General features: G+C 38.5%; 1 protein-coding gene across 1 annotated transcript in view; it reads right to left on the reverse strand.

The window, feature by feature from the left end:
• The window catches only part of LOC126299544 (calsyntenin-1), a 73,234-nt gene extending 64,445 nt beyond the window's left edge, over nucleotides 1-8,789 (reverse strand). The window contains exon 1 of the mRNA XM_049991539.1: nucleotides 8,506-8,789. Coding sequence (XP_049847496.1) covers nucleotides 8,506-8,641 — 136 coding nt within the window. The 5' untranslated portion in view covers nucleotides 8,642-8,789. The remainder of the gene's footprint in view (nucleotides 1-8,505) is intronic.
• Nucleotides 8,790-11,856: the final 3,067 nt, after the last annotated feature.

The following is an 11,856-nucleotide window of genomic DNA, read 5'->3' on the forward strand; positions in this document are numbered from 1 at the left end:
ATACAGAAGAAAGCTACACTGAACAACCACGACAAAGAAATTTACATAAACCTACAAAGAAGTTTAAGAGATACCTGCAACAATGAAAGTGAAAAGAAGTAACTGTAACAAAGACAATAGAAAAAAACACTGTAACAAAGAAACAACTTCAGTGAAGACATACATTACCCTCGAAAGTTAAAAAAATAATGTATTAAAATAAAACATGTTCAACTTAAAAGTGGAAGCTCTCCTTTACAGAGAATATAGTACTACATGGTACTAATCAACAAAAATCTAACTTTCCTGGATTGGAATTTTTGAAAAAAAAAATTTCAGTAAATTATAAGAAAATTCGAAAGGCAACAGTAAAAGAACTGACATATGTCCAAACAGAGGATACTATTGTAATCATAAAGCAATTATCTTTCAAATAAAAAAACTAACAAAATATCTACAACTGTTAAAGAAATATTTAAATTTTTTTTCCGAAATTCGCATCTCCAAAATGACGTTCGCAGTGTCATCTTTGGAGGCCTGTATCTTGGGACAGGTATTATTTTATTTATTTATTTATTTATTTTGGAGAAAACAAAAAAATTGCTCTGATTGTTGCCAGCATCATATCACTGGTATACTTGGGAAGGCAGGGGAACCAGACCTGTCACTGACTATATAATAAAAGATCAGGAATTCAGGAAGGCTGCGAGGGACACACGTGTATTCAGGGGATTCTTTGATGACACTGATCACTATTTAATTTGCAGTGAAATTGGTATTGCAAGGCCGAAAGTGCAGGAGGTCATGTCCATATGTAGGAGGATAAGAGTGGAGAAACTTCAGGATACGGAAATCAGGCACAGGTACATAACAATGATCTCGGAAAGGTACCAGTAAGTTGAATGTAGTCAATCACAGTCATTGGGAAAGGAATGGACAAGGTATAGGGACACAGCACTAGAAGTGGCTAAAGAAGGTCTTGGAACAGTAGTGTGTAAAGGTAGGATGAAGCAAACAGCTTGGTGGAATGACAAAGTCAAGGCAGCCTGTAAAAGGAAAATGGCGGCGTATCAAAAATGGCTACATACTAAAACTCAGGTAGACAGAGAAAGTTATGTTGAAGAAAGAAACAAAGCCAAACAGATAATTGCAGCATCCAAGAAGAAATCTTCCCAAGACTTTGGGAACAGATTGGAGACTATGGGTCAAGCTGCTGGAAAACCATTCTGGAGTGTAATTAGCAGTCTTCGAAAGGGAGGTAAGAAGGAAATGACAAGTATTTTGGACAGGTTAGGAAAACTGCTGGTGAATCCTGTTGATGTCTTGGGCAGATGGAAGGAATATTTTGAAGAGTTGCTCAATGTAGGTGAAAATACGATCAGCAATGTTTCAGATTTCGAGGTAGAATGGGATAAGAATGATGATGGAAATAGGATCACATTTGAGGAAGTAGAGAAAATGGTCAATAGATTGCAGTGCAATAAAGTGGCTGGGGTGGATGACTAAGTCGGAACTCATCACATACAGTGGAATGTCAGGTCTTAAACGGCTACACAGAATAATTGAAATGGCATGGGTGTCGGGACAGGTTCCATCCATCAGACTGGACGAAAGCAGTAATCACACCAATGTTTAAACATGGAAACAGAAAAGATTGTGGGTTAAATCTTCACAGGTATTGTTGAAAGGAAAGTGCGAGTATTAGTTGAGGACGAATTGGATGAAAATCAGTGTGAATTTAGGTCTCAGAGGTTGTCAGGACCAGATCTTTAGCTTATGTACCAACAGAATAATATTGTACAAAACATAGTTCAGGAGATATGACATGAACGTTGAATGGAAAGCAGATCGGGTTTAATGTGCCATCAACATTGAGGTCATTAGAGATGGAGCACAAGCTCTGACTGTGTCAAATGCCCTGTCAAAAGAACGATCCCACGATCTGCCCAGAGTGATTTAAGAAAATCATGGAAAACTTAAATCTGGTTGACTGGACACGGGTTTGAACTGTAACTCTCCCGAATGCGAGTCCATTGTGTTAATCACTGCGCCACCTTGCTCTATCACTAACAATGAACTGTGTGTGTGTGTGTGGGGGGGGGGGGGGGGGGAGAATCTTTAGGCATAATTTCAAACCTTGTCCAAACTTTATCTCACATACATGCTTAACATTATGTATTTAACATGTTAACTCATATGCAAAGTAATCAGATGTTTGAAGCTGTTTCCTACATGGTAGTTTAATTCTTTAAAGAATTAGGGGTTTTCTGGTGTACAACTGACTGTCAATATATTTCAAAGAAAAAAATTAATGAGGAAGGCAAATGTTTACTCCATTTTCATTTTGTCAATCATTCTTTCTACTGACCAAGTAGAGGTTCAAACTGAATTCTGATGACTTGGATGTTCTAATGTTGCTTATGAAAGGCAAAGTAGTTGATATCAGTCAAAGTCTGCTACATAGCTGAGAACAGTCATCAAGGGTCACTTTCACTTCAGTTTAAAAAAAAGATTATTTAGCCTTGGAACATCTGAGCACACCCACAATGAGGGAGGAAAGTGAGAGCCTAAGCAACATATCTGAACAACAAACCTTAGAGGAAACATTAAGAAATGGTTACCATAGGATTCTATAAAATGAAAAATTTCTTCCAGAAAATGAAACATGATAAATTTAAGACAGATTAAAAGAACTGTTTGTTGGTTTTGCTTAAATATTATGACTTCCAGTCACAATGAAACAACCTGCATAGTTAATTTATGGTCCATCATTAGTTAGTACTGACAGCCAACTGTTTTCCACTATTTCAAATTGTTCTTAGAAGTCTCTTGCAGTTTTTCCTTACAAAACATATTACTGTATAGTGTTTGTCACTTTGCAAAAAGTCACATTACACTGTCACCTTACTACAAGTAGAGAAACATTATTTTAAGCTCTCTAAAAGTCACCAGTCAGAGAGTGGAATTAAACAACTTTCTAATAATTCCAGTGAAACTGACAATTGTTTCTCTGACCAGATGCCCCTCCTGACACCACACCATGTTAACTTTACGGGTAGGCCTGTTGTGTGTGAGCTGAAAGATTATGCCCTTATTTCTGTGCATTAACACGTTTCAACTGTTTGAGTGTGTTGTGTTACTGATGTAAGGATTGACAATCCTGATGGTATCCGTTTAAATGTTTGTGAGGAGACTGGCTAAAACTGCACTGGAATTCAGCAGTGGGCCAATGTTTTCTGCAACATCATCATAAATAGGGGTTTTTGAGTAGATTTAGGTAACAAACTCTGCTGAACCTAGTGGTTAGGATTCTCTAATGCTGCTTTAAGCATTAGATATGCCGTATCAGCATCTCAAAGCCCCCCCCTCCCCTCCCAATGTTTCTAATGACCTGATTTTACAAAGTTTTTTTTTAATAAGTAAAATGAAATATTAAGGGATGACACACTGCAACTTCTCAGTGACATTTAATTTCAATCACGCGATTTGAACTTTGGAATTATATTAATGTTTGTAGTGGGGTGCATTATGTAATTATCTCAAATTATTGCAGCATCACAATTAAATATCTTCCCCAGCAAAATTGCACTTGGAATGGTTCCAATTAATTCTACCCAGTCTCCACAGCCATAGTGCCTAGCACAAATGAGTGGAGGCACTTGACTGACATACCCAGTCGTAGATGGTGGGGGAAGCAGTCCTCCAGCATCATCATCATCCTTATGCTGACAGGAGCAGAAGCATAGTAGGAATAGTTCTTTATTTCCAGGCTACTTACCAGTGTCACAGAGTAATAACATACAAAACTTCTGAACAGTGTCTTACGATGTGAGAACATGATGGTGGCCAGTCCTTTGATGCTAAAAGAATGGGAAAGGCTATATATTGCCAACAGGTTTCATTCACTCCGATCCTTCATCATTTGCACATTGGACAACTGCAGAACCACAGCACTAACACTCCTAACATCATACAAATACACACTCAGTACCGTGTACGAGGAAGGTAACTTCCTATCTCCACTAGGACCATACGAAGAACAATGTTGGGTTCTTGTGATGTCACCATGACTCATTTGAGTGTGCAAATTCCTCAGAAAGAGATACCACAAAGGCTATCAGTGAAGTGACACAGCAATTACACAATGGACATATGGTTGAATTTACACTCATTTAATGACTCCAAGCAAGAATATTACTTTATCGGGAAATGGAGAGTCAACTTACTTCAACTGTTGCCTCAATTTATAATTCACAGTCAATACATTACACAATTTAGATTCCTATTATGTTATGTATACAACTCACATATCAAGCAGGTTACTATTAGTAGCTAAGTTTTACCCAATTATTATAAAAATTGTTACTTTGTAGTGGAATTTAAATTTAAACACCTGAAACTAATTTTATGGTCATTAATAGAGCCACCCATGGAAAAAAAAATTAAGAATGTTTACACGATCAATTTAAGGTGAGTCTTTTGACGAAAATAAATGGAAGAAAATGTAACAACAAGAGAGGGGGCAGGTGGAGGGAGTTAGAAGGCATTTAAGAATACTGCTGGTTAATCAGAGTAGCTTTATGAAGAGCTAGATAAATAGTTCTGAAGTAATAATGCAAGATTCACAACATTTGAAAATTCTAATCTCCCCCCCCCCCCCCCCCCCCCCTCTCCAAAGAGATGGAGTACTAACTCAAATTAGTCAGGACTAGTTTCATCAACTGTGACCTTGACAGATGCAATTCACAACTCTTAAGCGAGTAAGAAAGACCATCGGAGATATATATCAAACTGGGTAGACCCTATTTCACTCAGATGTAAAGTCAGTCTTGACCTTCACACTACCAAGCAGGGTCAACCAAGACCCCAACACTATATTTTTCTTGTTTTGACATGAAATTGGCAGTTTTACTTAATGACACTTTTGTTACCGTCAGATAACTTGTTACCTCATGTATCTTTGGTTGGTAACACAACTAAATGAATAAGATGAAAATAATATTTGATGTCTGCTGTTAGGCCTACTTGACAATTACCAACATTGCTGAAGTAGGCTACTCTGATTAGTCAAATCAGTTACAATAACAATACTGTCAGATACTTTCTGTTTTCTTGCACTGTCAATAATTACCTTGAGGTCACACGAAACACCTCAAAAACGTACAAAAATTTTCTTCAAGTTGATGGCCTGACATACAAACCCCAAATTAAGGTATTAACATAAGATTTCTCTCTCACATCGGAATGTGATTATGTAAACTGGTACAACTTTGGACAATACTTATTTAGCCTACTCTGATACAAATTTAGAAACGTGAAAAAGCTATCTTCAACAAAACAAATGCAATAAATATTTCACAAACTAAGGCACAGGGCATGACTTGATTCTTACTTAGGTAAGGTGGCAACGACAGTTATATTGAATGGGCTGTACACCTAGCCAAAGCAGAATAAGCAACCTGACTATTTTCATATTCAGAACAGGTTAAGATGGATAATCTTGCTGTGTCTTATTTGTGATGATAATGCAAAAGTAAGTCAGCAACACTATGAAAGTGACGTAATGTCACTGGCTGCTGTCATGTCAATGTTTTGGTGCATATCTTCATAGTTTTGTTGTTAGCTGGTGAAGCCACTGAATGAGGAAAAAAGCCCTGGTTGTGGTGTGAGACTGATCTATATAGTTTAGCCCATCTGAAAATAACCACCAATAACATAGTTGCTATATTGTTTACGGATTTTGTCGTGTTTCCTATGTAATTGATCAAAGCCGACAACTATTATCAAACATTCCTCATTATTCGGAATGAACAGAACCTTCAGAAGGGTAATCAATTGAAGAGCACTCAAAAGTGAGAACAGAAAAAAAAACAACCTACTAGGATAAGGAGTAATATTCGATACTAGTTATTTGCTTTGACCAGCGGCATAGGAAACTCGAGAAACAATGTAAACAACACTATGACTATAACATCATATCTGTGGTGATGTTTCCAAATGGGCTAAGCTACTTATCAGTTTTACCACAACCAGCTTTACTGGTTTCACATTCACTGGCTCCACCAGCTACCTACTAAACTGTGAAAAAACAAAATGTGCCACAGGTCAAAACAGATGACTAGTATTGAATATTACTTTTGACCCACATAAGAACTTCAGAAAGTTCCAACCAATATGAATCCACATGTGAACCGACATACCTCTAGTCTCCGTTTGCAGTTCACATATCTCTTCCTGTTCACAGACAAACCCACTAATATTATACTATGACCTGACTTCATAAGCCATCACAGGAATGGGAGGTACTTAGCTAAATAGGCCCAATTTCCCATTACTAATGTAAGTGTACATTACAATGGTTCACCTTTTGTGAATTATCTATCACCAGTTGGGGGAAATGGGGATTAAGTTCCTCATTTGAGATTCATCATTTCTTCAACTGATTAAGGAAGGCATGAACAATCATTTTTGGCCTCTCTGAAATACTTGGAATTTACTTGCACAGCTCAATTTAATCCCAGACAAACAAAACAAGATGGGTATTTACATACAAGCACAGTGCCACCTTGCACTGAGAATACAAGACTGCCACACATCAATTGAGATGGCTGCTTCAGTATGATAAGATATTTCCAGCTACAACATAGTCTACCACAGGTAAGCAAAGCTATGTGACTGTGACATACTGCACATTTAGGTATCATGTCATACTGAACTGCAAGAATCTCCCCAATATGTCAGCAGCATATATTGCTGTCATGACCAAGTGATCTCCTAGACTGAATACAGCATGAGTGAATGTATTTCACACATTAACTCACCACCTCAATTTTTTTATGATCAGACAGGGGTAATTAGTTCTACAGTATTCAGGGGTACTTAGATCTACAGTACTGTCAAGCCAACTCACTTGAAGATAACATACACTCCTTAAGTATGAAGCATTTTCTATATTGTCATCTAACAAAGCATTTGAGAAAAACTTACAAACAGGGACACACTAACAAAAAACTGCAATGATGAAGTGTGGATGCGCAGGGACACAAGGAAATGCATGCATGGCAGGGAAGGAGGGAGAATGAGAGTGCCTATAGCTCACTGATGGAACATGTAAACAATAGGGGAAGGGGGGTGGTTAAAAAACACTAACTAATGTTTTATAATTCAATCCAGAAGGAAAAGGTGGAAATTTTTCCCGGCTTCTACAGAAATAATGGGAAACGTGTTTAGCTGCTGAGGTCACATATCCCAACACTTTAGCACAACAAAGCATACCAAAAATGACACGTTTTGTGGAAATCTTTCATGTGGTACAGCAATTAAACTGCACGTTTTCATAGTACGCAAGTATAAATTCTAAAGCAAAACATTTTGTTTAAGGCCCAATATTCCAACATGCACTGCTACTATGACATTTCTTGTATTTACCTAACGACAAATACTGTTCACACTATATGAGGGCAACGTCATTGTTGATAGTGTGGTACCCATGTAAGAATTATAGGAGTATCTGATGCTGAGTACACTTAACATTTTAAATGTCGCTCTAAATGGCTAATAAAGTACTATGTACGTTTCCGACTTTAAGAGGTTACCGCAAAGTACAGTAACTTGAGCATACAATAACTTGGGCATTGTGTTAGACACTGTCTTTAAAAGTTTCAACTGTAACATTTTTACACACACGCACTCACAGCCTATAAATCGTCATTCACTTCTTCCATCATAAACAAGAACAGCTACTAAAATAGATCAATAATTCAAAAAAATTCAAAAAACAAGGCCATCTCTGAAAGTAATCGCCCACTCCGAAAATCTCACACATCATGTTATTCCTCTGGACAAAATTTGCAGCTTCGCATCAGTATCACCGGTTTCACTCGGAGATATTACCACGGTGAATTCGCAAGCCCAGAGGAACAGAAAAAGCAGTACGGCTATTGCCCAAACACGCTGATACCGCCTAGCTCTCTCTCTTTGCATTGACATTTTGTTTGGCATGTGGTATTTCCGTACAAATTCAAAAAGGTAAGGTTCCCCCCTCCCCCCTTTTTTTACCCCGTTACCAACGATTTAGTCATGAGTTTTGAAGCCGTTCGTTCCATACACATGAATCTTTGTTAACTACAAGCCCACAACTGACCGAAGACAACAGATTCCTGTGAGACTAGTTTTTCGGTAGGCTTTAAAATATCCGAAATCTGAAAATGAAAGAACATGGCGACCGCATGAAGATGAGATGACAGAAAAATCGACACTAAGGTATGGAAATGTCTCAAAAGTAGTTGCGGCTCACTTCACAACAAACATTTCGTCGCTTCTTGTCAAATACGTTTTGTAAATTTAATTTGCTGTCATATTTAACGAAATAAGAAACACGTTTGACGTTTGTAAGTGTGCTCTTCATATAATATGCTTAAGTAAGTTGAGATTTACTTCCAAAACACCAGGATTATTCTAGTGTCACATGTGTTCAGATTTCAGAATCTCAGAGCTCGCCATTAACCTGTTTCACTCTTAACTCACCTCCATCTGCCGATACAGATCCCGGCGTGGCGTTTGGTGAAGATGCAACAAAACCTAGGAACGCTAACGCTAAAACGTATTTACCCATGCTAGGAAAGTAACTTAGAGTTCTGAGTTCCAGTGTACAGAAGTCCATGTCAAAACCTTCACACGCACATAACGCTCGCCAAACCTTTACGTCAAGAGCCCAGATACTACGAAAAAACACATCGGCCACAGCAGATATGTGAAAGCTATTTCGTTGCCCCGTCCCTTTACTGTATAGCTTCAATATCGTACTCGTAGATGGCACTGCTAAGCGCATTTGCTTGGCCAATGAGAAACCGCTACGCAGAGCGCAGCCGCGCAGTAGTTTGCCATCTTGCGGATATTTACTAGAACTAAACTCTAAGGGGTATATGCAGACCATATCCGTACTTGATTAAAAATCACAATCAAGAAAATCTATGGCAACCTATCGCACCTGCGCACATAACGTGACCCATGACGTCACAATATTGAACATCAATGATCGAAAATGATCTCGTCAACAATAACAATAATTCACCTTTAAGACGTTAAAAATCGAGATACAATTAATAGGTGTTTGCTGAAATCGTGTTTCATGTGGCTAGCACCAAAACGCCCACTATTACAGCAACAAAGAAAAGATTCGATTTAAAAAATGAAGGAAACATCCTGAACACCTAACGTGTAATCCAATGCTAGGACATTCGCGGGGCTGAGGTTTAGTTATTTCACTTGCGCGGCCTGTGTGGATTTCGATCTTGTGGTTTGGTTTTTAACAATATTTCGCAACTTCTATCATTCTGACTTCGAAACTACGGGGAGTTCATTACTACTTCGATCTTCCAAAATACCGGTTTTAAAGCATTTGTGGGGTTTGACACTTATGATTCGATATTTTACTTCTCGTTATAAAAAGTGTTGCTTTGGCACAGTATTATAGAACTGATGGAATTAAGACTTTCGTAACTAAGCCACATCACTCCATCTCGACAGCATCTAACATATGATAGTCGTAATTGTTGTTAGTACTGCGGAGAATAACAAACGCAATATGATGAGAACCCTTTCTCACAGTTCGCATTATAAATATGGCAAGGGAAGTTCTTGTAGACCGTAAGTCTAACATCAGCATGAAGTCACTATTAACCGCTACCCGGTAATAAGCATCTAGATAGTATTACTAGGAAAGCAAACACCTTCCCCCCCCTTTTCACCTTTTTTCTTTTTATTGGAATGTTATTCTGCAGTAGTCAAGTGCACGAGTCACTCACATAGTCTAGCATCAACGGCAACAAAATACTATACAATGTCATTCCACAATAACTGCTGTTTGCGATAATGTAGTTTTTGACTCATTCCGCTCCCAGAAAAATATTAGTACGTGGTGGGCCTACGGAACATAGCCAATGAAAGAATATACTGGAGGCCAACTTGACCTTTTTCCCTCAGATTCAGAAATCATGAGCTAAAATAGGATAGTCACCTGTTAAGTTTTTACAAACGGCGAGCTTGATATGTGACATAACTATTATTTTAATATTTGTCTTTTATTATTGATAAAAATGACAACTCAGGAACTGGACGAGTAGATAGTTTACAGCAACTGTTTAAAGAAATAGTGTTGTGTCAAAAATGGAAATTTCACTTGAAAGTTTTCGTTGGATAACTTTTCACGATTTTGGTGAAGTACAAAGGGCGTTTTAACAGTTTTGCATAGTCGTCTCTGTTTTTTTTATTTTTTGCAGGAAGAGAGTGAAATTTTTTGTGAACATATTTGGAACATTTAGCTATACATTAAGCCTACTCAATGTAGCCTCCATCAGCTGTAACGCATCTGGCCCAACGTTCTTTCCATCACATAAATGCACTTTGGTAAAATTCTGAGGATTGACTTTTACACCACCGCTTGACACAGGAAATAAGGTCTTTCTCATGATTAAATGTTTTACCGCGCAGATGGGCCTTCACACAACCAAAGAGGAATAAGACGGAGCCAAGTCTGCATTTCAGGGAGGATGAGGAACAATTTTCCAACACATTTTCCTTATTTTCTCCTGCGTCATAAGGGCTGTATTGGGTCTGGCACGGTCATGGTGTAGTCTGATGAGCTGACCCTGAAGCTGTGGTCTGTGGGTCTTGATACCACACTATCCAATGACAAGCGAGTCATTTCAGCAAGCTGTCGTGTGGCCACACATCTGTCATTTTGGATGATTTGATCAGTGGTCTCCTTATTCATATCACTCACTGCCGTCGATGGTCTACCGCTTCGTGAATTGTCCAGTAGAGAGAAATCACCTTCTTTAAACCTCTGCAACCACCGCTGGATACTGCTGCGATCCGCTGTGCCCTCCCCATAAACAGGGAGCAACTTGTTATGAATGGATGCTGCAGAATCATCTCCGGTCTTTAAGAGCAACTCCATCAGAGACCCTTGTCGCAACCTGACATCTACTTCACGGTCCATTATGACCCACCCGTAGATAAAAGAAAATATTTTTATATGCCAACTCATAGCTAAATGTTCCAAGTATTTTCACAAAAAATTACATTCTCCTTCGGCAAAAAAAAAAAAAAAAAAAAAAAAAATAGAGACGACTGTGCAAAACTTTTTGAACGCTCTTTGTAACTCAACAACAATCTCTCTAATCGCGTCGTTCAGTTTTTGTTAATAAACCACCCTCAGGAAAGCCTGTTTACAACTGGTTTGTTTAACTTTGTCACGGCCGGCATTCTGTCTGCCATTAATTTCGTGAAGGTCGACCAAAGTCGGTTTTCGTAGCAGAAAACGTGACTTGCTGTGAGATGAGTCATTTCGAAGACTGCAGTATATTAGATTATGCACGAATACTTGGCAACGAAAAAGCCCTCTCTCTGGTGGATTCCGCGCTGTTTGACCGAAGCTCAAAAACAGGAAATGCTAAAAAATATTTGACCGAGGTAATGCAAAATCTGGATTCAACACCGTAACAGGAGACGAATAGGAAAAAACTCGCAACACAAAAAATAATTAATGTATATAATGAAATTTCGGGAATACATTTTGTCTAGGTAAGTTATTTAAATGATTATCATTGAAAGATCACAGGTTAACGTAAACACGAGATAAGCCATTGGAAATGTGAACTGCCGGTACTTTAAATGCTGGGTGTCATTTTGTGAGATGGAGTTCCACGCCTGTTGCACTTGTCAGTACAGGGACGGTTAATCCTGTCTGTGGATGACGCCGGAGCTGTCATCCGATGACGTCCCGTATGTGCTCACGTCATTGAGCAGACCAAGGTACCAAGTCGACTCTCTGTAGAGCATGTCGGTTACAACAAAACGCTATACTGTTGGAAA

The sequence above is a fragment of the Schistocerca gregaria genome, chromosome X (assembly GCF_023897955.1).
Source record: "Schistocerca gregaria isolate iqSchGreg1 chromosome X, iqSchGreg1.2, whole genome shotgun sequence".
Lineage (NCBI taxonomy): Eukaryota > Metazoa > Arthropoda > Insecta > Orthoptera > Acrididae > Schistocerca > Schistocerca gregaria.